Consider the following 26,088-nt stretch of genomic DNA (forward strand, 5'->3'; position numbering starts at 1 on the left):
CTTTTTTTTTAATGATACAATTTAATTCCTTTCCTTGAATGCTCCATGGAGCAGGAGGAAGATAGGATAAGTTTGAATAAATAGAACATGTAATAGCAATAGCACGTAGACTTATATACCGCTTACATCCCTCTCTAAGCAGTTTATAGAGTCAGCATATTGCCCCAACAATCTAGGTCCTCAATTTATTGATCTCAGAAGGATGGAAGACGGAGTCAACCTTGAGTTGGTCAGGATCGAACTGCTGGCAGTGAGCAGTGAGTTAGCCTCTAATACTGCATTCGAACCACAGCACCACCACAGCTCAAGGTTGACTTAAGTAATTTCCAGGATAAAATTTGTAATGTTCCAGGACAACATACTTGGAAATACATACAACATTTTTGCCATAAAAATACAGTCCTGATCATAGTAGTGTTTCACATTGATAAGATAAGTCACACGGTTCACATGAGCTTTGTGCTCATGCACTTTCTGTAGAGGCTCTTTAAAGTCCTGCAATAGTATTGGTGTTCAAAAGGCTTATCATACACTTTGGTATTTTATCAAGAAATGTTAGATGGCTTTATCGAGGCTTGAGTTTGGCAAGCACAGTAGAGGCAATGAATTTGTTTGACAAGTTTATTTGTGTAACAAGTTAGATAAGCATTTGTGATTCACAATTGGAGTCACTGTGGGGTTGTTAATTTGAAATTCTCACAGTATTCCTGATCAGATATTCATTAAAGTGTTTGCGTCATGTGCAGCCAGGTCTGTATAAATCAGTTTACTGTAAATTTACGCTTCTTACAAGTTTATTACTTTATCAGGTATTCACCTAGGATTTCCCCTGTTCTGTCATAAAATATTTCCCAGGCATATTATATATTCTCCTATTGAGTTAATACATGGTATTAATCAGGCAGTGCATCAGCTGCTGTGGGCAGAAACTAAGAAACATTGTTTACAACTGAAGCAGCTGGGGATCACTTAATAGGGCACAGGACAAAAGAGGAAACATGTTAACATGAATGCAGGGTGGAGGTGGATCATTTGCAAGATGGATTTGACAGGCAGGAAGCATTTTTTTGTTGTTTTTGTTTTTTACTTCATCCTGTCCATCTTGGCTGGGTCCTCTAGCTAGAGAAAAAAAGTTACAAATAAAAACTGTGAGCAGGGCCATCCATATCCATGAAAGTTAAAGTTCTATTTTCTTCTGCCTTAGCACATGATGAGAAAACTAGGGGGTTCGATAATTCTTTGTTTACTCATCATTGTAAGCCAATACTGCTTTAGTATGGTTTGTTTAACAATATATTAGTTTGTAGACAGACTAATCCCAGTTTATTAAGACAACTACGATTTGTTTTGCCTCTTGTCTATTACAGTATCCAGATGGATCTTAAGTTTCCCAGGAGTAAAAGGCTATTGTGCTCCTGTTTATGTGGGAGCGGGCTTTTGTTTAAACAGTATTAAAACAATTGTTTAATGAAAAGCACAGGTTTTTTTACTTGCACCTTTCTTTGCAAGGCACTGATGGAAGCTGTGTGTTCATGCAGGCTGTGAGATTTGTTTGTTTGCTTGCGTATTTCAGGGTCTTTCTTTTTAAAGAAAGTATATGAAATTTGTAATCCAGCTTCAAACGGTGGCATTAGATTTAGATTTGTTGTCCAGAAATAAATCATAAATTATTGCTTGACATGGGTTCCGATGTTTAAACAAACTGTAATTGGGTTAAACAAAGCCTGGATTTATGTTATGTACAACCTGGCCTTCTGTGCAGTACAGTCACTGTATTGATAGAGGTTTGGAAGTCGGTACTTGAATTATTTTTAAAATGTCCAATTCCAGTTTTGTGAACACTGAATTCATTAATAATCTCAGTGAAAATAATCTATTGCCTTGTGATCATTTTAGCATAATTGTATCAGTGTGTATATGTGCGCAGCCCAGATTTCCCAAATCTAAAGAAACAAATTTCATGTTTGTGGATGTTTGCCCTTTAAAGACATTTTACTTTTCTCCCTTTCCATGCTTCTTTCTTTTTCTGTGCTTTTCTAATCCTAGAAGTTTGATGCTGTAAGGAGTGTGGACATTTAACAATGTTTTTCAATAAATCAGAGTTTCAGAAAGCACATCTGAGCAGAGGCAATATTCCCTGTGTGTTATATATGTAAAAAAGCCATTAATAGATATGCATATATGTTAACAGTCGATAATACTGCAGCGTCAAAGAGTATAAACGAAAAGCCTCCTGACAGAAAAACACGCGGGAACTTCGACAGCTGTCAAAGTTCCCCGCACAGCGCAGGCGCCACCATTGACAGCTCGCGGCTGTCAAACTCCGGACCGTGAGGAAGCCTGAGCTGTCAAAGCGTCCACCGCACAGCGCAGGCGCAACCACTGACAGCTCGCGGCTGTCAAAACACCCGACCACGCGGAAGCCGGAGCTGTCAGAAGAAGACGACGCTGATTGGTCCCTGTCTGACACGGCGCCAAAATAAACACTTCTGATTGGTCCTCGCGACCAGCTGCCGGCTATAAAAGCCGGACAAGTTATTCTATGTTGCCTTGCTCTTAATAAACCTGTTGTTACTAGCCTGTCGTCCCGAGTGGTCCTTGGCTACTTCACTGGCGACGAGGATGGGATCGCTCCGGAGCTGAAGTCACGGCCGAGGAAGGAAGTTCCCGGCAAGAGCTGTCACGGAAGTTTTAACTTCCATCGGAGCAACCCAGGACCGGACGACATGGCAAACTTCGGCCGTGTGAGGGAGTTTGATACCCGCCATCCCGAGAGATGGCAATCACACCTCGGCCAAGTCGAGGGATTCCTCCTCGTCAGTAAAATCACTGACGACCGAGCAAAGGCCGCCGCTCTGCTGTACATCAGCGGGCCCCCGGTGTACGATGCAGCCGTCGGGTTGTTCAGCCCAGTGCCCATCACTGAAGTCTCCTACGCGGACTTGGTGGACCAGCTGAACAAATACTACATGCCGGCTCGATCAGAACTATACTGGCGGGTGCAATTCGCACAAAAGAAACAACGGCAGGACGAGCCCGCCAACGAGTTCATCGCCGGGGTCAGACACGCCGCAAGGAACTGCTGCTTCCCCGACCTGGAAGACCGCATCAGAGACCAGGTGGTGATCGGTCTGAGGGACGAGAAGCTACAGAAGAAACTGACGTCCAAACCCGACATGAACCTGGCTGAGCTGACCAGGGAAATCATGGCATACGAACACAGCCACAAGAAGAAGCCGACTAACACGACCCCAGAGACCCCCGCGACCGTCTACCAGGAAAGCGCAGCCTTCAGCGACAGCGGAGAGTCGGTAGATTTCACCGATGGAGAAGCCCTACAGCGCAGAATGGAACACGGGCAGCCGAGAAGGAGCAAAACGTCGGACCGCCGGGGGTCCAGGAACCCTCCACCGCCACCACCGCGTTACGAGCAACGAGCCGCCTGTGCCAGCTGCGGGGGCAACCATGCCCGAGGAAGCTGCCGCTTTAGGAACGCGAAATGCCACAATTGCGGGAAGACTGGCCACATCAAGCCGGTGTGCCGCAGCAAGGGCCGGGACAACATCAATGAGGTGGAGGCAAACCCCCCAGGTAGGCCGGCTGCCCAGGCCAGCAGAGAACCCCACCCAGGCCCCCTGGTAGAGACAATTGACAGGGTAAACAGCATAAGCTCCAAGGTTAAGATCTGGGTCAGAATTCAGGGGGTGCCCTGCCATATGGAAGTAGATTCAGGGTCAGCAGTCTCCTTAATTTCGCTGACAACCTATCGGGAGATCTGTCAGAAAGGCCGAGGGCAAATTCCCCTGAAACAAACTCAGGTACACCTAGCTGACTTCCAGAAAACCCCCATTCCGTTGGAAGGGAAAGCTAAGGTCGTAGTGCAGTACAAGGGGTTCAAGGGTCCCCTGGAGGTTTTAGTTACACCAGGGAACCGTACCAACTTGATAGGACTAAACTGGTTCAGCCCACTAGGCATCGCCTTAACGGGGGTTAACACCATTCAAACACCCAGCCTAGAAGCCGTTTGCGATAAGTACGCCGACGTTTTCGATGGCACTTTAGGAAGATATACGGGTCCCCCCATCTCCTTACAGCTAAACCCTGCAATCCAACCAATTAGGATAAGAGCCAGGAGGGTACCTTTTGCCCTTAAAGAAAAAATCGAAAACGAACTTGATCGCCTCGTAGGACTAGGGGTGCTTGAGCCAACAGAAGGGGGAACCTGGGAGACCCCTATTGTCACCCCAATCAAACCTAATGGTGAAGTGAGAGTGTGCGCTGATTATAAGGCGACAGTCAACCTAGCCCTCAGCCCCCATGCCTACCCGGTGCCAGCGGTAAGGGACGTATTTGCTTCCATCCGCTCTGGCGCCCTTTTCGCCAAGCTCGATCTCACACAGGCGTATTTGCAACTGCCTGTCACTGAGGACACTGCGGAGGCCCAGACTATTGTCACCCACCGCGGTGCCTTTAAAGTAAAGAGGCTCCAATTTGGCATATCGGCGGCCCCGGGTATATTTCAGGGTATCATGGAGAAGACCCTGAAAGGAATACCCGGGGTCTGCCCCTATTTCGACGATGTTCTCATCGCCGGAGAAAACGAAGCAAACTTAGCTGACAGGCTGTCAGCTGTGCTGAGCCGGCTCAGAGAAGCCGGCCTCAAACTTAAGCGGGAAAAGTGCTCTATTGGAGTCACATCCACTGAATTCCTAGGGTACAAAATAGATAGCCAGGGCATTCACCCCACCTCAGAAAAACTTCAGGCTATTCAGACCGCACCCAGCCCTAGGAATAAACAAGAACTTCAATCCTTTTTAGGACTGTTAAACTTTTACCACGCCTTCATCCCCCATAAAGCCACTATTGCAGAGCCTCTGCATAGACTCCTAGACAAGGGTACAACTTGGTCCTGGACCAAAGAACATGAGAATAGCTTCCAATCGTTAAAAAAGATTATCTGTCACAGTTCAACTATCACCCTTTTCAGAGAAGACACCCCAATATGCATCGCTTGCGATGCCTCTCCCTATGGAATCGGGGCTGTCTTAAGTCACATATTTAAGGACGGTACACACAGACCCATAGCCTTCTATTCACGCACTCTGACCAAAGCTGAAAGAAACTATGCACAAATTGACAGGGAAGCCCTAGCAATAGTAGCAGGGGTCAAAAAATTTCATGATTACCTGTATGGGAGACCATTTACTATATTTACGGATCACAAACCCCTCCTAGGCATATTCACTTGGAACAAAACTACTCCACAAATTCTCTCTCCGAGAATTTTAAGATGGTCAACATTCTTAGCAGCCTATTCCTATCAACTAATACATAAACCAGGTAAAGAATTGGGACATGCTGACTGCCTCAGCAGACTGCCCATACAAACCAGGGACTCAGACCCAGCCCCAGCCAGCCAGATTTTAGCAATCTCCCAACTTCCAGAATGCCCCCTGACTGCAAACATTATACCTAATAATTCAGCCAAAGATAAAATACTTGCCAGAATCCTCAAATGGGCCACAACAGGATGGCCAGCTCAAAATCCACAACCTCAATTCCAACCTTATTATAACAGGAAAAATGAGATCTCAACACATAGAGGTTGCCTGCTATGGGGAAATAGGGTCATCATACCAGAGAAAAACATTGACCAAACATTACAAATTTTACACGAAGGACACCCTGGAATTGTAAAAATGAAGGCGATGGCTAGAAGTTATGTGTGGTGGCCAGGCATAGATAAACAAATAGAAAAGTATGTGGGTGGGTGTTATACCTGTCAAGAGACCAGAAATGACCCACCCCAGGCACCGGTCCATAAATGGGAGACTACAAGGAACCCTTGGTCACGTATACATATAGATTTTGCAGGACCCATCCAGGGCCAAAGTTTCTTAATTGTAGTTGACAGCCACTCTAAATGGCTGGAAGTCACACCCCTTAGAAAAACAACGTCCCAAGCCACTATTCAAGCTTTACGGAAAATATTCGCTACACACGGCCTACCTGACACCATAGTTTCTGACAACGGACCTCAATTCACCTCTCGTGAATTTCAGATCTTCGCTATGAAGAATTGTATTAGGCTGGTCACGTCGGCGCCGTTCCACCCGTCGTCGAACGGAATGGCTGAAATTATGGTACGATCCACAAAAGAAGCGTTAAGAAAATTCGTTAATGGAAACTGGCAGAGGCGCCTCAGCCAGTTCCTCTTAGCACAACACACAACACCATGCTCTACGACCGGCAAATCACCGGCGGAATTAAGATGGGGGAGGAGACTAATAACGCGTCTGGACAGACTGCACCCCGATACATATCCAGAAGAAAAACAGCACCCCCACCCCGCCCGCACACTCAACCCAGGTCAATTGATTTGGGCACGATCATACACAGATAAAAACAAGTGGGTACAAGGGACAGTAATAAAACAAACAGGGCCCATCTCATACCTTATAGCTACGCAAGCACAGGGCAACATACGCCGCCATATTGATCAGCTCAGACCCAGACAACCACCACACATTTCGGAGCAACCAACCAGTGCCGACATACAACCCCCACCGGAAATGCCGCCTATCCCAAACCAGGAAGAAGAACACCAAGACGAAGGACCAGAACCAGACCACCCTCCACCCCTTCGCCGCTCAACCAGAAATCGAAGACCACCCACCTACCTAAAAGACTATCAGTGGGCAGGTTCAAACATTCAAGAGGAAAGAAACGAACCAGGGGAGGGGTAAGGGGTGTGTTATATATGTAAAAAAGCCATTAATAGATATGCATATATGTTAACAGTCGATAATACTGCAGCGTCAAAGAGTATAAACGAAAAGCCTCCTGACAGAAAAACACGCGGGAACTTCGACAGCTGTCAAAGTTCCCCGCACAGCGCAGGCGCCACCATTGACAGCTCGCGGCTGTCAAACTCCGGACCGTGAGGAAGCCTGAGCTGTCAAAGCGTCCACCGCACAGCGCAGGCGCAACCACTGACAGCTCGCGGCTGTCAAAACACCCGACCACGCGGAAGCCGGAGCTGTCAGAAGAAGACGACGCTGATTGGTCCCTGTCTGACACGGCGCCAAAATAAACACTTCTGATTGGTCCTCGCGACCAGCTGCCGGCTATAAAAGCCGGACAAGTTATTCTATGTTGCCTTGCTCTTAATAAACCTGTTGTTACTAGCCTGTCGTCCCGAGTGGTCCTTGGCTACTTCACCTGTCCCTTTTTTTGAATAGATTTTATCACTTAAAGAGTATCTTTCCTGTGATTGAACCGCAGTAGGTAGCCATCTCTGATCTGCAATATTGTAATGTCATTATATTAAAAACGTGATTTAGGAATGGCAAAATGACACCGGGGGAAAATAGAAGAAAAATATAACACACAATATTTCCTTTCCCTTGTATGGTGGGTGTTTAACAGTACAATATACTTCGTCACGCATGCACATGCTGTGAAGCTCCTGTTGATGGTGATTTTATTCTTGGTATCCACAGGCTCCATTGGCAGTGTTTAAAACGGAATGGTAACAGTGAAACTGAAAAGCATAATATTGATCACTTCATGAGTGGACTACTGCAAGGGGCTGCCCTTAAAGACTATCTAGATGCTATAACTGGCACAAAATGCAGTGGCACAAGCAGTAAAGTCACTGCTGCTACGTGAGCTTCATTGGTTGCCAGTAGTTTTCCGGATGCAATTCAAGTTGCTTTATATGCAACACAAGGTGTCAACACCTACAAAGCTCTTCATGACATAGGGTCTGATTATATAAACACACCTTTTCTGTCATAATCCCCAGCCTCAGGAACAGCATCTACTTTCGTTTGGCAAGATTTCTGTTCATAGGCGAACAATAAACTACTGTAAAGTAACTCATTTTATTCTTGGTTCTTGATTGAGCCCCTGTTGTATGTATGCATGTATGTATGTATGTGTTTGTTGATTCATTCATTCATTCATTCATTCATTCATTCATTCATTCATTCATTCACTGATTATATCTGTTTGAGTCCAGGCTGCTGGTTTAGTGGGTTTTAATTTTTTCCCCATGGATTTTGTAAACTGCCTAGAGTCTTCTGAAGTGGGTGGTCATATTATAGCGAATAATTAAATTAAATTATTTAAATTAAATTATTAATTAAATTAATCTTCCATGCCAAAATTGTTTTCATTTCTGGTTTGAGATATTTTCCATTTTGCGCATACTTTTAAGTTCTCAAGTTTCTCTTTAAATTTCTTACCTAGTTTTACTAACTAAAAATCTACTAACCTTAGGAGCAGTGGTGATGTCTATAGCCTTTGTATCTATGAATATTAAACACATACAAACTGAAAACTGGTTTTTGAACATCAGCATGTGAAGAGCTAATCTGAAATGTGGTAAAGCTAGGTGAAAATACTCTAAATGTGCTTAAAAATTCCTTTATTTAAAGTTAAATGTAAAAGATTCTGTTTTCAAAATGCAATATTATTTTAACACAATCTAACTTTATAGCTGCTATGTTGTAATTATTTATAATGATTATAATGAAAAGTAGTAAATAAACACAATGACTTAATGTTCAGAGCAATCACTGAAGAATTTACCTATTTTAATTATATTCTCACTTACCTCATACTTCAGAACATTGGTTTTCATTTTTTTTAATCTCTGTATATTTTTTAGCCTTTCAGTAAATACCCTCCTGTAATCAATGATATATCCTTTTGGCTGCCTTCCGAAAAATACTGTGAAAATGACTTCTATGATTTAATCCGATCTATTGGAGGAGACATGGTGGAAGAAGTCAAGCTCATAGATGTATTCACACATCCAAAGTAAGTCTAATCTTTCTATATCATGGTGCAGTATTTGTAACCAGTGTCTACAAATATTTACTAATATTCTAAATAGAGGTAAACATTTCATAATCATTACATATTGCCACTCACTTGTACTCTAAAGTTATAAAAAGTTAAAAACAACAAAAATACATTGAGCATTGGAGGGGGGGAGCCACATGGATGAGTCAGGCAGATACAGTGGCGTAGCGTGGGTTGTCAGCACCCGGGGCAAGGCAAGTGACGTTACAGCACCGCCGAAAAGATGCGCCCCGCAGCGGCGTAGACTTTCCAAGAAGAGTCGTGCGCATGCGGGATGCTCCCGGGTCCCTCTCGAGGGCGGCTGGGCGGGGCTCCGACCTGCAAGAGCCGCTGCATTCAAGCTCGCACGTGAGCCCCGCTAAATAAAGCCACGCATGTGCACGAAGCTAGGCCGGCCGGCCGGCGGGTCCATCTTCACTCGGCCAAGTCTGCTGGGGCGCCTGCGGGGCGCTTGCGGTTGGCCTGAGCCTGGGCGGAGAGTTGGGCGCTTCTATTTATTTTATTCAGTTTATGTGGCCGCCCATCTCACCTGCCGGACTCGTTTCGCTTTGCAAGAAAGAGCAGCTCGAGAGCGGAGCCAAGCCGACTCTGTGCAGCCCTTGGGGCTCCCTGAGCAGCTCAGTGCGAGCGCCCCCCCCCAGATGTTGCGCCCGGTGCGGCCGGCCCCCCCTGCACCCCCCACGCTACGCCACTGTGCAGATAGAGATGTTTCATACCTGTTGTGACTCAGGGCCAGCCTGTGGGTCCGGCAGCCGGCTCAGATGTCTCGGATGACTCAGATGAGGGGGAGGAGGAGGGTGTGGAAGACGAACTGGTTGATGATGGCTTGGAGGCTTCGCAGAGCCCCCAGCCGGGGCCCTCTTCTCAGCTGCGTGAGCCCGATAGTGCGGAGGATGATGACCCACAGCTGGCCCTGTTCAAGGACGCCCAACGCAGGAGGCAGTCGAGCAGGACCAAACAGAGAAAGGCTGTGGGACTCCTCGGAAGGAGGCACAGGGAGGCCACGCCCTGAACTCTAAATAAAAGGAGTGTTTGGGGAAGGGCTGGTTGCTGAAAGCAACCCTTCCGTTTGAGGATTCAAGTTCCAGTGTTTTTGTTTCTTGTTTGTGTAATAAATCTTTGCAGACGCTTTGCAGCCTCAGACGCTCTCCAGTCTCTACTGTTTGAACAGGGGTTTGCCTTATTGCAAGGCCGGTAGCAGGCTGGTTCAGAACAATACCTCAGATGCCCTCCAGATCTCTGAATCTCAGCTCTGAAAATTTCCCAGTAGCTGAAAATGTTACATTTTGAAAGCTATACATCTAGGAGGATATCCAGATTAGGAAAGGCTAGACTAGAAGAATAAGGTGATTAGCTGTGGTGGCGCAGTGGTTAGAATTCAGTATTGCAGGCTAACTCTGCTAACTGTTAGGAGTTTGATCCTGACTGGCTCAAGCTTGACTCAGACTTCCATCGTTCTGAGGTCAGTGAAATGAGGATCCAGATTGTCGGGGGCAATATGCTGACTGTAAACCTGCTTAGAGAGTGCTGTAAAGCACTATGAAGCGGTGTTTGAGTGCTATTGCTATTGCTATTAAGCAAGATTAACACACGTTTAGTAGCTGATAAATTTATGATGTTGGCAGGATGGCCGAGGAATATATGGTAGGAGAACTCAGCTCAATTGCTTGTGGGCAATTGATATTAAAATCAGGGACCAATGAGCAATCTGACGTTTTCATGAAGAGATATGCAGTATTTGGTAAAACAGCTCCTATTCAAAATTACATCTCTGAAAGGAAATATATGAGTATGAATATTTGGGTTAAAGGTCCACTACTAATGTTAACTCTATTAAATATAGGCGCCTTTAAATGGTTTCTCATAGCCACCTTTGGCACGTGGCAAGCTGTTTTATGTACATGTCAAGTAGCTGAGATTATTCTTCTCTATCTTTCCAGAGACATTACAAATAAAAATTGTAGTGCCCATAGAGATTTCAGAAAAGGGTGAATAAAGTTCTGTATCTGTTGTGTATGGTGAGTTAATGTGTGTATTAAAGGTTCAACTCACATAAGTATCATTGAAAATGACTTGAAATGACTACTTCAGGGGAGTATAATTGAATCAGCCAAACTTTTAAATATATCTCCTGGATTCATTTTATCTGTCTTACGTTAATAAAGGTGGTTTTTTTAAAGATAAGAAACAATAACTTGCCCAATAATGTTTCATTCATATCTTAACAGAGAGTTTAATCTTAGAAACCACTAATGTGTAATGAAATCTTTGGGGTCTTTTATATTGGTGAAAAGCTACTTTGGAAGGAGGCACATAATACAGAGAGGAATAGGGAAAGAGGACGGTTTAAAATTCCTTTGCTTTTTAGTTTGCAATATTTAGTGCAGCATTCCTCAACCTTTCCATCTTTGTGGACCGGTGGGGGAGGGAGAGGGCATGGTTACGTGTGGGTGGTGAGTGAGCGTGCGTGCTTCTGCAGCTCACCCATTGCTTGGACAAGTGGAGCTGCGCACGCTCACCTGCCACTTCCATGGCCTGGTTCTGAATGAGCCAAGGCCTGGTAGTGGGGGCATGGCCTGGGGGTTGGGGACCCCTGATCTAGTGTATGGGAAGCTAGGCTATGAGTTGAGAGACGTGGCAAATAGTCATTTCTACCATAGTCATTAATCCATAATCAAAATCATGCCAAAATAATGAAAGATGCATTGTGACCTTTGTACTTGGGATGTCACATTGCATAAAAGGTATCAGGAGTAGAGTTGTGACATTGCTATGTACATTTATCACTTACTGTCCCATGTTATTCTGCTTCACACATCTATGTTTTCCATGTATGAAGAAAGGTACAAGAGAATATAGGAAGAAATAGACAAAAGTATAATCCAGAAATGAAGTGATCTGACAGTAGTATAATATATAAGAAATATTTTTTTTAATCGGAACAACTAAAATAGTCTTCAAAAATGCCACAAGATATAGCAAGCAACTGAATAAATATTATTTTTGCTGTATCACATAATCTTTGACAAAAATCTCTTTTTATATCTCAGTGGTTTGCTTGATTACTTCCTACAAGCAGACAACTGGAAGCCAATGCAGCTCGTGGAGCAGAGGTGTGACATGGGAGTATCGGGAGACCCCCATCACAACTCGCGCAGCCGCATTCTGCACCAGTTGGAGCCTCTGAGTGGTCTTCAAGGGCAGCCCCATGTAGAGAGCATTGTAGTAGTCTATCTGAGAGGTCACGAGCGCATGAGTGACTGTACGTAGGGCATCTCGGTCCAAATAGGGCCGCAACTGGCGCACCAGGCGAACCTGGGCAAAAGCCCCCCTGGTCACAGCTCCTATGTGATCTTCTAAACTGAGCTGTGAGTCAAGGAGGACGCCCAAGTTGCGAGCCCTATCTACGGGGGGGGGTAACACCTCACCCCCCCATAGTTAAAGATGGAATAGAGTGGATATCCCGAGATGCCGGTATGTACAGCCACTCGGTCTTGTCGCAGCCTGTTCCTCCCCATCCAGACCCTCACCGCCTCCAGGCAACGGGACATCATGGCAAGGGCATCACTGGGTTGACCTGAGGTGGAAATAAAAAGCTGGGTATCATCAGCGTACTGATGATACCCCACCCCAAAACCACGAATGATCTCACCCAGCGGCTTCATATAGATGTTGAACAGGAGGGGCGAGAGGACCGACCCCTAAGGGACTCCACAAATGAGAGGCCTCGAGGCCGACCTCTGCCCTCCTGCCAACACCGACTGCGAACAACCCAGGAGGTAGGAGGAGAACCACTGTAACACAGTGCCACCCACTCCCAACCCCCTGAGGTGCCACAGTAAGATACCATGGTCGATGGTATCGAAAGCCGCTGAGAGGTCTAATAGGTCTAAAATGGTCATATAATAAAAACATATTAAAAACCCACCCTACCTCCTGTGGCAACAATAACTCAGATTGTTGGGGGCAATAAGCTGACTTTGTAATAATGCCGCTTGGGGTGTGTGTGAAAGCCCTAATAAGCAGGCATATACATAGAATGAAGGCTACTGCTAAGCTTGTAAGCCACCCTGAGTCTTCAGAGAAGGGCGGGATACAAATGGAATTAAAATAAAAAAAATAAAAAACCCAGTCAAATTAACCACTTGATTAACTCCATCTCCATCGATGGTCGCCAGGCCACTGACAAAACCAAGTTTTGGGGGGCCTTTCAGAAAAGCAGCAGCATTCCTCAAGGGGAATAAGGTTTCATAAAGAAGGGGCCACCAGCAAGAAGGCCCTTTTTCAAGGTCCCAAATATTAATACTGGGAAAAGAAAAGCCATTGACTGTCATTGTGTAGATGATGATTCGTAAAACATTTTGATGCATCTAGTTTGAGAATACAAAGATATCCACTTTGAATTCACATATTTCTCGGTGGAGAATACTGGCAATTGTTATTTGTTAAATACTTTTTTATACCTAGCTTTCAAAATATTGGTTTATGTTAGTTTTCATTTCTCCTTCCACATTTCTAACAAGCTGTTCTTTTCAAATGGAGGCGGTCCGGGTCTGGATGGGGAGGAACAGGCTTCGACTCAACCCTGACAAGACTGAGTGGCTGTGCGTACCGGCATCTCGGGATATTCAGGATATCCCACCCCTCACTATGGGGGGTGAGTTATTACCCCCTGTAGATAGGGCTCGCAACTTGGGAGTCCTCCTAGATTCACAGCTTTCCTTAGAAGACCATATAGTAGCTGTGACTAGGGGGGCCTTTGCCCAGGTTCGCCTGGTGCGCCAGTTGCGGCCCTATCTAGACCGGGATGCCTTACGTACGGTCACTCATTCGCTCGTGACCTCTCGTCTTGACTACTGCAACACTCTCTACATGGGGCTACCCTTGAAGACCACTCGGAGGCTCCAACTGGTACAGAATGCAGCCGCGAGAGTTGTGTTGGGAGTTTCCCGACACTCCCATGTCACACCTTTGCTCCGCGAGCTGCATTGGCTTCCAGTTGTCTTCCGGGTGAGGTTCAAGGTGTTAGTAATGACCTACAAAGCCCTACATGGCATGGGTCCAGAATACCTTGGGGAGCACCTGCGGCCGGTGTCAACTTCCCTCCGCCCAGTACGCTCCCACGGAGAGGGCCTCCTCAGGGTGCCACCGGTCAAAGAATGCCGACTGGTGGCCCCCAGGGGGAGGGCGTTCTCTGTGGGTGCACCAGATCTTTGGAACCATCTTCCGGTCGAGCTCCGGATGGCGCCCGATCTCCGCTCCTTCCGGCGCGATCTTAAAACCCATCTCTTTGAACAAGCTGGCCTGGCCTGATGGGATGGGGTTGGATTTTATAAATGGATTTTAACTGTTAATCTGTATTAATTTATTACGGGCACTGTTTAATTACTTTTTAATAATTTTAATTTTTGTATCTTGTTTTTATGTATTGCCCTGTTCACCGCCCTGAGTCCTTCGGGAGAAGGGCGGTATACAAATTAAATTAATAAATAAATAAATAATAAATAAATAAATATACTGATAAATTATGCTTCAGTTTTGCAGTGAAAAAAGAAAATTGTGTTCCAGGTAAGAAAGTAATGAGAGCTAGTTTGGTGTAGTGGCTAAGGCAGGGGTAGGCAACTTCAGCTCTTTTATGACTCGTGGACTTCAAATTCTGGGAGTTGAAGTCCACGAGTCATAAAAGAGCTGAGGTTGCCTACCCCTGGGCTAAGGTATCAGGCTAGAAGCCAGAAGACCTTGAGTGCTACTCTCACCTTACTTGGGCCAGTCATGCTTTCTCAGACACTGGAAGGAAGCAATGGCAAACCATTTCTGAAAAAAACCTTGCCAAGAAAGCTATAGGAACTTGTCCAGGCAGTCTCTGAGAATTGGACACAATAGAATGAAAGAGAAAAATGAAAAGAAAGAAAGCAACACAATTTTCTGTTAGAATCACATAAACAAAAAGATAATCAGTTCAGATTTTTAGCATTGATTTTTCAGCATTTGTATGTTCATTCTGAATACATTTTACTTGCAAAGCAAACAAATCTCCAAAGAAGAAGATAGTGAAAAGAGAATCCAACAGGCACTAAAATAATCAGTGTGGAATTTGTATCATTTGGCTATGACAAGGAGCTTTTTGAATCATTTAATTTACTAACATTTCTTTATCTACCTGATAATTTATATGAAGATTTGGGCACCAGCTGGAAAGGAGGTTGATTCTTGGCTTTTTATTCCCTCTCAGTTTAGAATAGCTTGAAAATTAAATGATGTAATCTCTAATTCAAGATGAAAAATACTCTTCTCTTCATACTAGTATTTGATTTGGTTGAGATGATGATTTCCAGTCTGGCAAATTTTTGTTTCCATTTTTAAATTAAAACTCTGTAGAAAAATCCTCTAAATAAATCAAGGGGCAGATGGATATTGAAACTATATTCTAGTGTATCTTTTTTTAACTCTTCAGAAGCCTATCACATTTAAAACAGTATGACATGAATACTGACAATTTTAAAATGGCTGTTTCTCTTCAACTGTATCGTCTATTTTAACTTCCACAATGGAAATTGGCATAGATGCTGGCCCAGAAAATGATAGTGAAGGAGGATAAGCTAAATCATTTCTTTCCGCAGTGTAAACTGTATTGGGCATTTAATCAAAGGAGATGTGATAAAGTTTGTGATGAGAGAAAATGTTTGAAGAAGCAAATAGATTAGTGATAGTGCTGTTTTACTCCAGTTTCCATAGTAATTAGCTGTTTATAGTAACATTTGTTAAATATCATAATTCCCACATTGATCCTTGCATCCAAGAATTTATGTCCTGCAATTACCTTTAGGGGAAGAAAGAAACAATGATAGGAATGTTGTCGCAGACATTCATGTACATTTGGGGAAAGCTACATCCTTTTATGGACCCTTTTGAATGATGTGTGTACAGGTAGTCCTTGATTTACAATAATTCGTTTAGTGACTGTTCAAAGTTACAACGGCACTTAAAAAAGTGCCTTATGATCCTTTTTCACACTTATGACAGTTGCAGTGTCCCAGGATCATGTCAGATTCACTTAACAACCAGGTGACTAACTTAACTGCAATAATTCACTTAACAACTGTGGCAAGAAAAGTCATAAAATGGGGCAAAACTCACTTAACAAATGTCTCACTTAGCAACATAAATTTTGGGCTCAGTTGTGGTCGTAGGTTGAGGATTACCTATATTTTTCCAATGGCTTTCGGTAAAATTGTAGAACAAGTCTTTACACATTTGTATGCAGTCAGCCATAATAAACTGACTGCCACGAGGAGACACTTTATATTTCGTTAGCTTTCCTGCTCTTCTTTCTTACTCTTGTAACTAGGCAGCTTCCCAACTGTTGTTTCTCAAGTCAAGTGGAAGTAAGTAGCAGGAGGCTAGCTCAAGGGATAGGACCATAAAGGAGAGCTGATGATCAAACAAAGAGTTAAAGAGGCTATTTTATTTGATTCTTCATTTATACTTTTCATTTTATTTGTCTTAAAACATTTGTTTCACCCTTTCCAAAGAGGTCCAAGTGCTTTTAAGGCCTAAAATATACCAATGGGGGGGGGGGGAAATTGAGCAAAATAGGCATTGTCAATCACCAATTTTAAAGGGGAGAAGATCTCTAAGAGTGGCAGAGGAGAGATAAGAAATTCTATATAAACTCAAAAACTGATAAATCCCATAAAAGAGTATTTTTATTTTAATGGTGAGGATGGTGGTGAGGATGATAATGCAAATCATCCAGTGTCCCTCCCCATAATAAGACAAAAGCAAGCTTAAAATCTTTGCTGAGATAATTTATGCTTTTGCTGTTAAAAATAACCAAAGAAACAAATTAAGGGTGGGGATTAAAAGAACTTTGAAGAATCAGTTATTTCTGATTTAGACATAAATCCAAGGGATGGCTTATCCTAAGTCATATTGCAACATAATTATATTGCATTTTCATCTAGGTGTACCTTATGTGATTCAATATATATACCTGTACATAGGTAAAATTACTTGTATATGAGCAATAAATGCCCCAAAGATTTGAAAATGTTAATCTGTTTTGGCCTATTTGAAAATGCCTTTCTAACCATGTTTAGATGACTAACAGTTACAGCTATTGAGGTTATCAGATAGGTTAATGCTGTTTTCAATATGTGCATACATATAAACATAATATTTAATTAATAAATTATAACTGACCCAGAAAAAACCCTGAGAACCTAACACGAAAAGAATTGCATTAAAGAAAATATTATTCCAGTATCTTAATGCTTGATAGTTTAAATATTAACTTGGACATGTACCTAATCAACTGGAATATTGCATTTAGATAGGTAAAAGTTACATATGATCATTTATTTTAATAAAAATTAATTCACTATTAATCCATAAATTAACTGAATGTATGATCATTCATGATGGTTTATCATACATTATAAGCACATGCATATTAAATAGATAAATGTTAGAACCAATTACTTTTTAAAAGTGGAAGATGGAAATTATGAGTATGACTGTTTCATTAAGATGTGTTGTTTTAATACATCTGATTTTTGAATGGGCACAGTAGTAAATCTTAAAAATAACATTTGATATTATTTTGAATGTTGCTTATTCATATAGGAACCTAGAAAGTTATTGTATAAGTAATCTTAAATAAGTGAATGCTAGGACGTGAAGCTATCCCTTTCAAACACTCAGTTTGGGGCTAATGCCCAGTAGTATTTTATAAAGATTTAATTAACCTTTAACTATAAGATTTAGTGTTTTACATTTTTAAATATTACCATCCAACCAAACCATTCCTCCTATCAATTAAGACTGGTAATAGATTCAGCCTCGCATAGAAGTCTGTTAAAATGCTGAAGATTATGCTTGAAAAATTTCCTGTAATATTTAATATTTTATGTTAATGTATTAATTAATGTATGAATTAATATTTCATGTTCTGTACTCATTAGTTCACAAGAGATAATTGTTTAATCAGATAATGATAAAACTTGTTTTTACTGACACTGATTTTCCTGACTCACTCCTGTGTCCCAAGGTGCAACTTGGATGCCTCTCTTAATATACTCCAAAACAGTGGGATTTCTTGTAGAAGCTTATGTTGAATAATCTCTAGACAGAAAGGCAAATGATTCTGGCATATATATTCTTTGTGTGTTGCATAAGGGTGCTTCAAATTGAAAGAGGTGATAGAAGAAACCTTGTATAGATTACAGTGAAAATATTCCAACATGTAGATCAGAGGTTTATAATGGGACCAGAAACACATTCCTTTCCTGTCAAAGCTACTTATGTAACTTTTCAGAATTCCCCTTGTAATGACAACTAATTTCAAATCCCTTCAGGAAAAAAATCTGTAATGTCTATTTACAAAGCATTTTATTGTTCTAACGTTCTAGAGTCGTGGTCATATTTGCATTAATGCTTTTAAACTGTTGCAATAACCTTCCAGTTATCTACTATAAAAATATAAATACTATTAGCCAGTAGGGAGGTACCGGCAAATTAGATGGATGTACAAGAGCTTACAATCCCTATTCATTTCCCTTGCTTCAAAATGCTTTGTTTAGTGGACTGCTGCCTGCAAAAAGCACACAATAAATCCCAGCACTAATTCCTAAGCTAATTTTTGTGAAGTGCTTTGTAAATAGCCACAGTTCTCAGAGACTCTGTGGCAGCTTTTCTCATCTGATACTCTCCAGATGTTTTGTTCTACACTATTTACCCAGTGTCTTGCTGGCTTGGGAGATTATAGAGACTGTAGTTCAACTCATCTCAGGGCAACGACTGATTTTATTTAAAAAAAGAAGAAGAAGAATCCAAACTATTTGAAAGAAAGGTTCGGTACACGTTTATAAAATAAGGAAAATTAGGTTGTTCTTTCTATCTCTGTCTGTTTTATGGCAAATTTCTCAGGTTCTGTCATAGCAAGCTTCCAAGATTTTTTTTTTAAAAAGGTCTGCACGTACAGAAAAGGGGACTTCCTGTGTACTTGGTCTTGCACTTGCGTGCTTAACTAGAAGTGCCTGTTCCTGCTGCAATGATTTTGTCTCAAGCAATTTATTTATTTATTTATTGTACGTGAAAACATTGAAAGTATAGTTTGTCTTCAACATGATTTTCTGATCTAGCATTAGGGAGTGTAAAGTTGCCACCTTGGATGGTGGTTCCTAAGATAATACTGCATACAAGGAGACAAATTGTCCATTATTTGGTTTTAATTTAATAACATTGGGATGCGTTATTTTAATATAGTTGTATGTGTATAGTTCATTCCTAATAGTTTGACTGTGGACCGGAGAATGGTCGCTTGGTGGGTTTAAAGCAGATTGCTTAAAATTTGGAGCTTATGCTCAGAAAGTTTAGGAAACTTTGCCTTATAGAATAAAATAGTAAAGAAAACCTCTGATGTCATATATATTTCTTTCAGTCTTCCATTTCCATAACCTACATTAGCCAGTTACAAAGGGGATGTAATATACCATTAACAAATATAACAAATGATTTTGTTTTAAGACAGAGTAGAGCCTCAGCAGCAGCCTGGACTTCTCAGCTGAGGCGTACATTTACTTGTTCCATTAAAAAGCACTCATGTTTTGTAAAAGTCACAATTATTTAGCGTTATACAATGATGGAAAAAGGAATTCATTCTGTATTTTGATTTTCTAATATTTTTTTCATCCTTTTGCTACTGAATGCTATCGGAGCCTATAGGGAGAGAGGAATATAGATGTAGCACCAAAGACTGGTGCTTATTTATTTTATAAACAAAGCCCTCCAATTTGTGATGTGCCAAATCTCAAAAAGTAATTCAATCAATTCAGCTAAAAGGAATAACCAGAAGCAGTTCGATAAGAGTTCTTCTTCTTATTAATAAAAAGTCATTCTTGACTTATGGTATATAAATCTCACAAATCTCCCCACTTCATATCACATAGTTCTCCTCACAGCATATAGATCTAGAAGTATAACATGTCCTGCTCAAAATACATTTCTGAAATCCTTTGCAAAGAGGAATAAAGACTTAAAATGAAGAAGACTTGGGGCAATAATGAATCTTCCAAGAGTGGCATTCTGTCAAAAACACTCCAAGACTGCAGTGTAAAATTCTGCAAGAAGTTACAAAAAAAACCTTCTCAAAACAACATCCAGGAATCTGAGGCCCTTTAAATTTGACTGAGACCTTTGTCACCTGATCTCACCTTTTTCTCATGTCAGTCATAATTCATGACTCAGCTATCAGAAAAGGCTAAAAATGAGATTAATGCAAAAATAGGCTGGAGCTATGACTCACCATCAATTCATTTCTTGGATGACCTTCCATACTTCTGGAAGAACTTTCTAAGGACAAGTGAATCATATGTGCAACTTTTTGGGCTACATGAGTGTCAAAGATATCTTTGGGGGAATCAGCAAATGATGAAAGCATCCAACTCGGTCAGTGACTCTGGTGTCTGTCATTATGTCTGGAGGCATCTAAATCCTTGCATTTACAATGAGAATTTCATACCATGTGTCAAACATACAGGTGGCAAGATGCTTTGATCATGATCTAGGTGTGCTTTGCTACATCGGGTCTTAGGCAACTTGCCATCACTGAAGAAGGAATGAGTTATGCTTGGTACCAAAGAATTCTGTAGGAGAATGTTAGTCTATCTGTCTGTCAATTGTGCTTGAAAACCTCACATTATTGAATTGAAACAGATTTCCTCTCTTATAAATGAATGATAATTACATTTCCATTTCAATCATTTGGGCAATATATCAGTTTCTTAATCTGTGCACAGTTTCTGCTTCCTTTCTAAATACTAATCACCGGTCTCCAGCCAAAGAAAAGGCCAGGGCTCCAAATTAAGTGAACATTCAAAGGATGGCTCACAGCAAATAAGATTTTCACAGAAGGGCTGTGAATATATAGTTGTTGGAAAGAAATCTCAGGACATCTTGATAGAAAGTCATTAAGAATGTCATGTTAGAACATGGGGAATTAGATGAGAAGTTTTATTCTCTCTTGGATTGATTCTCCATCATTCTCAGGTAGAAAATGTCCTGATAGACAATCTGTAATAATTCCTTGTGTTCTGAAATGGAGTCAAAAATGAAAAGTTGAAAAGGTTTGAAGTACAAGCTCTTTACAAGTGATACAAACCAGTGTGTGTGTGTGTGTGTGTGTGTGTGTGTATGCCTTTTCCAAGTTAACTATAGTTTTAGATCTTCAACCTACAGACTTTATCTAAAAATGAAGTTGATGGAATATATCACTGATGCTGTACTAAATTAATTTTAGAAGTTTTCTGTTGAAAACTTAAAGCACTGCTTACGTCTTTTTCTGACAGTGTTGCATCTTACTTCATTGTGTGTTGTCTTTTAAATGTGGCATAAAAGCGAACTCATAGCTTAGTTAATTTCTCTCTTACTTTTTGGATATGAGTTTTCTTTATTCATAATCTCCATTTTCACTCAGTTGCCTGCAGTGAGAGTCTGAATCATTCTGAACCCCATTAAGGATATTGGCAAATAAAATTGCAGTTGCAGTATCAAGGAAGGATATAACTCATCATGGCTTTCCCCTAACTGATAATATGACTTGCATGCTTTAGAATATCTTCTCGGTGATTTTTCCCCCTTTTATAGAAGCATATTAGTTGAGGCCAAATTCTGTTACATTGACAAAACTGCCAGGCATTAATTCCAGATTCTAATCGGTTACACATAAAGGCAGAAGTAAAAAAGATTTGTAAAATACTGCTTCTTTTTATTTTTTGAGTTGTGGTGGCTCAGTGGTTAGAATGCAATATTGCAGGCTGACTCTGCCCACTGCCAGGAGTTCGATCCAGACCGGCTCAAGGTTGACTCAGCCTTTCATCCTTTTGAGGCTGGTAAAATGAGGATCCAGAGTGTTGGGGGCAATATGCTGACTCTCTAAACTGCTTAGAAAGTGCTGTAAAGCACTGTGAAGCAGTATATAAGTCTAAGTGCTATTGCTATTGTTATTGCGTGAGCTCTGGTCTGATCCTGTGACTTATAAACAGCTTGAATGTTGACAGGTTTCTTTTTTGCCTAATTCGGGTATACATGCATTTATATAGCCTTTGTGTGATTCATACAAGGTAAAATTAGGAGTTTATAATCCATATGACAACTTCTGAACAGCCTCTTTTAAATAAAAGAGGATCAAAAGCAAGACTAAACCAAAACAAAGAATTCGTCAAATCATAGAATTGGGAGGAGCTTTAGAGGTTGACTAACTCAGTCCCCTGTTTGTTGTATGAACCACTTGAATTTCTCTGACACATGACAGTCTGGCTTCTAGCAAAGGATGGCTCATTGTGGCAGCCTATTCTATTGGCTGAAAGCTTATATGGTCAGGAAGTTCCTCCAGATATCTAGTTGTACCCTACTTCCTTGTAGTTTTATTCTATTGTTTCTGATCCTGTACTCTGAGACAATAGAAAATAAATCTACCCTTCATTTATATGATATGAGATAAGAGAAACATTGTCTTTTCCAAGAAATGGCTCTTGACTTCACTGATGCTGTATTGTTAAATTTGTATGGAATCGTGGCAAATGCATAAAGCAAGCATTATTAACAAATGTGCTCACTTTGAATTGGCTCAGCCTGTCCTTTGTGCTTCAAGTAGACTAAAGAACATATAAAAGAAGGTAATAAAACATAATGAATCAGACAATAAAACATTTCAAAAATCACAGTCAGGGACAATTAACATTGTAAAATGTCTATAGATCATGACATTCCACAGTCAATTTTCTTAGTTCTTAAAATTTTTATATGATGTTCTTTTAACTAACACTATTAACAATAATGCTGTTATTATTAAAGTTGTATGACAACTTTAGAATATTAAAATATTATGAAAGCAATATTTAAAATATTTTTTAAAACTCTCTTAGATAAGCGAGTAACTGTAGATAATCCATTTTACATGTTACGTCAATATTACCCATTAAGACATATTGTAGCTGTTGGGGAAGAGAGTTAATAACCAATGTGCTGACTAAAATTGGGCCTCTTCGTAGTTTCTTTCTGTAAAAATTTAAATTGATAGACAATCCAATCATGAACATCCATTGACTCATTTAACATAGCTACCCTAAGGCAGCAAGAGAAAGCCACTAACTTATGGATGTAATCTAACTTTCTAGTCATAGCCAATTCAGCCTTCAGGACCTCAAACAAGTCTTCTCCACTTTCCCTAAGTCATTAACTGATTCTATTATAGCTGATAGCAAAGTGACTGCTGACGTCTTTACTGAAATGCCAGTATATGTGGTTATACATCTGCCACTCTTGTCTTTTCTTCTTTAAAGGGGAATGTCAAAGTAGGCCAAGTCAGGAGACTGATACTATAATTACTATGGGAATTCTGCTTTATTGGTGTAGGGCAGAGGTGGGAAACGATGGCCCTTTTATGACTTGTGGACTTCAGCTCCCAGAATTCCTGAGCATGGCAATTCCTGGACCACCAACGAATGGTGGACCATTCGTTCCCCACCTCTGGTGTAGGGTAGTGCTAAAGTCCACAAGTCATAAAGGGGCGATCGTTCCCCATCTCTGGTTAGAGTATAGTAGGAGACTCTTGAAGTTTCAACAATTTCTGTCTGCCTTCTCTTTTAGTAAAAATCAAGACAGGGTCATGAGTCTCTCTTACCTCCTCTTTCTTCTAAGTAGGTTTTTACCTAACTGTTCTTGCGTTTCTTGTTCACGGTTAGCTTGATATTCCTTTACAGAGAATGACAATGGAAAACATCAACATCTTATGTATGTGACAGGCAGATGATATCTGAGGGTAATGCTTTTCCCAAGAGAAGCAGGAAGATAGAATCCTGAAAGAGGCAGTAGCAGTATTTATTAATAATACTTTTACATGCAAGTAAGGAAAAGTAGAGGACAGTGACTAAAGTTGGTTGCATATCACTTTAGCTGATTGCCATCATGGCTTTTTTTTGCTACTTTTTCAGAAAGACTTAAAATATATGAAGCCACAATTAGACCTACACATAGCAGGGGAGTTTATATCTTTTAAATTAAAGTTAAATTCAGTTCCTTGCAGAGCTTAATGATCAACACATCAAAAATTGTAGCGCAGACAGCTGCGTAAAGGTGTTGGAATTTGAGATTCATATGTGCCTACATTTATTGCACTGTACTTTTAATTATGCATATGCAGGCAGACTCTTATTGAAGAATGAGTGTTTAATAACTTAATTGGCAGCATTTCCCATTATACATCTATGCCATTTCACTCCACATCCGTGTATTGGTACTTTTCAATTCAATGAAGATGAAGCAGCCAAGTTTATGTTCTACTAGACACTGTTGGGTCATCATTTCATGTGGGATTCAGAAACCGGTCATCGCAGGGTGTCCAAAATGTCTGTCTGCCTACGCAGAGTTTATTACTTTTATATAGTTTTAACAAGTAGGAAAGAGCACACAGCAAAAACATTGTTTATTGGTGTATTCCCTTGTCAATCTTTAAGAACATCCTAGCCACGGTAGGGTCTCACATATCTTGATGGTTCCTGGCAGTCCTTGGCGGTGCTAATTGGAGTGAGCTCATAGACATGCCGTAAAGAAGATACCGAGGCAGGCAGTTTGCTGCACACGGTCCCTTCATATCCTTGACCTCCATCTCTACAATTTCAGAGATATTTTCTTACTTCAGCAGATAAGAATGACCCCATGCAGGCATAAAAGCAGGGGGAACAGGACCGACCTTTGACTTCCTGCCAGCTTCCTGATTGAGTTTTCTTGTGGGAAGCTGGTAGGGAACATCAACCAACCTTCCTTCCTTCCTTCCTTCCTTCCTTCCTTCCTTCCTTCCTTCCTTCCTTCCTTCCTTCCTCCCTCCCTCAGTGTTTGTCTCCCTTCCTTTTTTGGGAGGGGGTCACAGGTGTGTGTAAGAGATGCTGTGTAGGTCAACTAAGGTGTGTCAGGGTGGCAAGAGTCAAGAAGAATGCATGGGATTTAGAGGTGTGTCAGAGGTGCTGCACCATTCAGAGATGTTGTGTGTGTGTGGGGGGGGTTGTTGGCTGGGAAGCCTAGGAATGTTTGTGAGTGCACAAAAGTTTCCATACAGGTCAGAGACACCCTGTTAGGTGGCAGCATGGGTTGGGAAGCATGTGTGAGATGGGTAGGAGGGGGTGCTGAATAGGTATCACAGGGATTGGAGAAGGCACATGGAAGGAGTACAAGTCAGCAAAGTCACCCAGGAATGTGCAAGAGCTGCCATGTGGGTCAGGAAGGCCTTTTGGGGGGCAGCACAGGTCAGGGAAGATGCATGATTCTTGCAATAGGTGTGTGGGTTGGAGAAGGTGTGGGAGCAATACAGCTCAAGGAAGGCACACAGGGCGGCACAAGTTGGAGATGCATGGGCCAGGGGTTTCCTCCCTTTCCTTTCCCTTCCCTTCTCTTCCGGCAGATAAGTGGTTGCTACTGGGTGAGGGAGGAAGCGAGGTATTGCGAGACAGGCTGGGAAATTGTCATGGAACATTGAAAATAAATATTGTACGACTGCAGCAGCAATGAAGTAGCCACATCTTTCCTAAATTTCATTCTGTCAGGACTCAGGTTCCTGGATTTTAATTTACAACCATTTGAGCTATCTTGGCTCAGTTGCCCTGTGATGTACAGTTTTGCCTAGTTAAAGGTTATGAGAAGAGCTTTAGTAGTAGATAAGGAGTCCAGAAAACATTTAAAAAAACATGATTCATCAAGTATTTAATGTTTGAATATTGGAGGATAAGCTCTGGATTTTCTTTGGCCTTTATAGTGGGGTTTTTTAAATATTTTCTCTTCATGTTTCCAAACAAGTACTCCATGCATGTATTGTCAGTGGACATTTGTGAGGAATTGATAGCAGAAATATAAACTTAATTCTTTTTCACAATGTTTATGACTTGAAGTTGATGGTATGAAACTGCTATGTTAAGTATATTTTCTGTGCTGCATAAAACTAAGACAAAGGCAGAAGAATAAGTGACCTTGCCATTGGAATGCAAATATACTCAAAATGTGTCAGTACAAAAAAAATTATTTATTTATTTATTTATTTATTTATTTATTTATTTATTTATTTATTTATTTATTTATTTGAAGTATCATCATGCTGTTTTTCATGCTAAGTGTTTCTAGACACTGTATAATTTTAAAATATATTCTTGTCTATTATAAAATAAAACA

The 26,088-nt window shown here is 41.3% G+C and overlaps 1 protein-coding gene across 10 annotated transcripts in view; it reads left to right on the forward strand.

The window, feature by feature from the left end:
• The window catches only part of FARS2 (phenylalanyl-tRNA synthetase 2, mitochondrial), a 224,925-nt gene that overhangs the window by 165,125 nt on the left and 33,712 nt on the right, over nucleotides 1–26,088 (forward strand). For 8 of the 10 annotated variants that reach the window (XR_014025978.1, XM_081324194.1, XM_081324197.1 and 5 more), the window contains one exon: nucleotides 8,675–8,826. The exons of 1 other annotated variant lie outside the window; for it this stretch is intronic. Coding sequence is in view for 8 of the 9 variants with exons in the window: in XM_081324194.1 (XP_081180320.1) it covers nucleotides 8,675–8,826 (152 nt within the window). In the remaining variant the exon portion in view is untranslated. Of the gene's footprint in view, nucleotides 1–8,674; nucleotides 8,827–10,811; nucleotides 10,891–26,088 lie in introns of all 10 variants that reach the window. One more of the 10 variants, XM_081324202.1, reaches the window with a different exon arrangement.

Source organism: Vipera berus (assembly GCF_964194415.1).
Source record: "Vipera berus genome assembly, chromosome: 3".
Lineage (NCBI taxonomy): Eukaryota > Metazoa > Chordata > Lepidosauria > Squamata > Viperidae > Vipera > Vipera berus.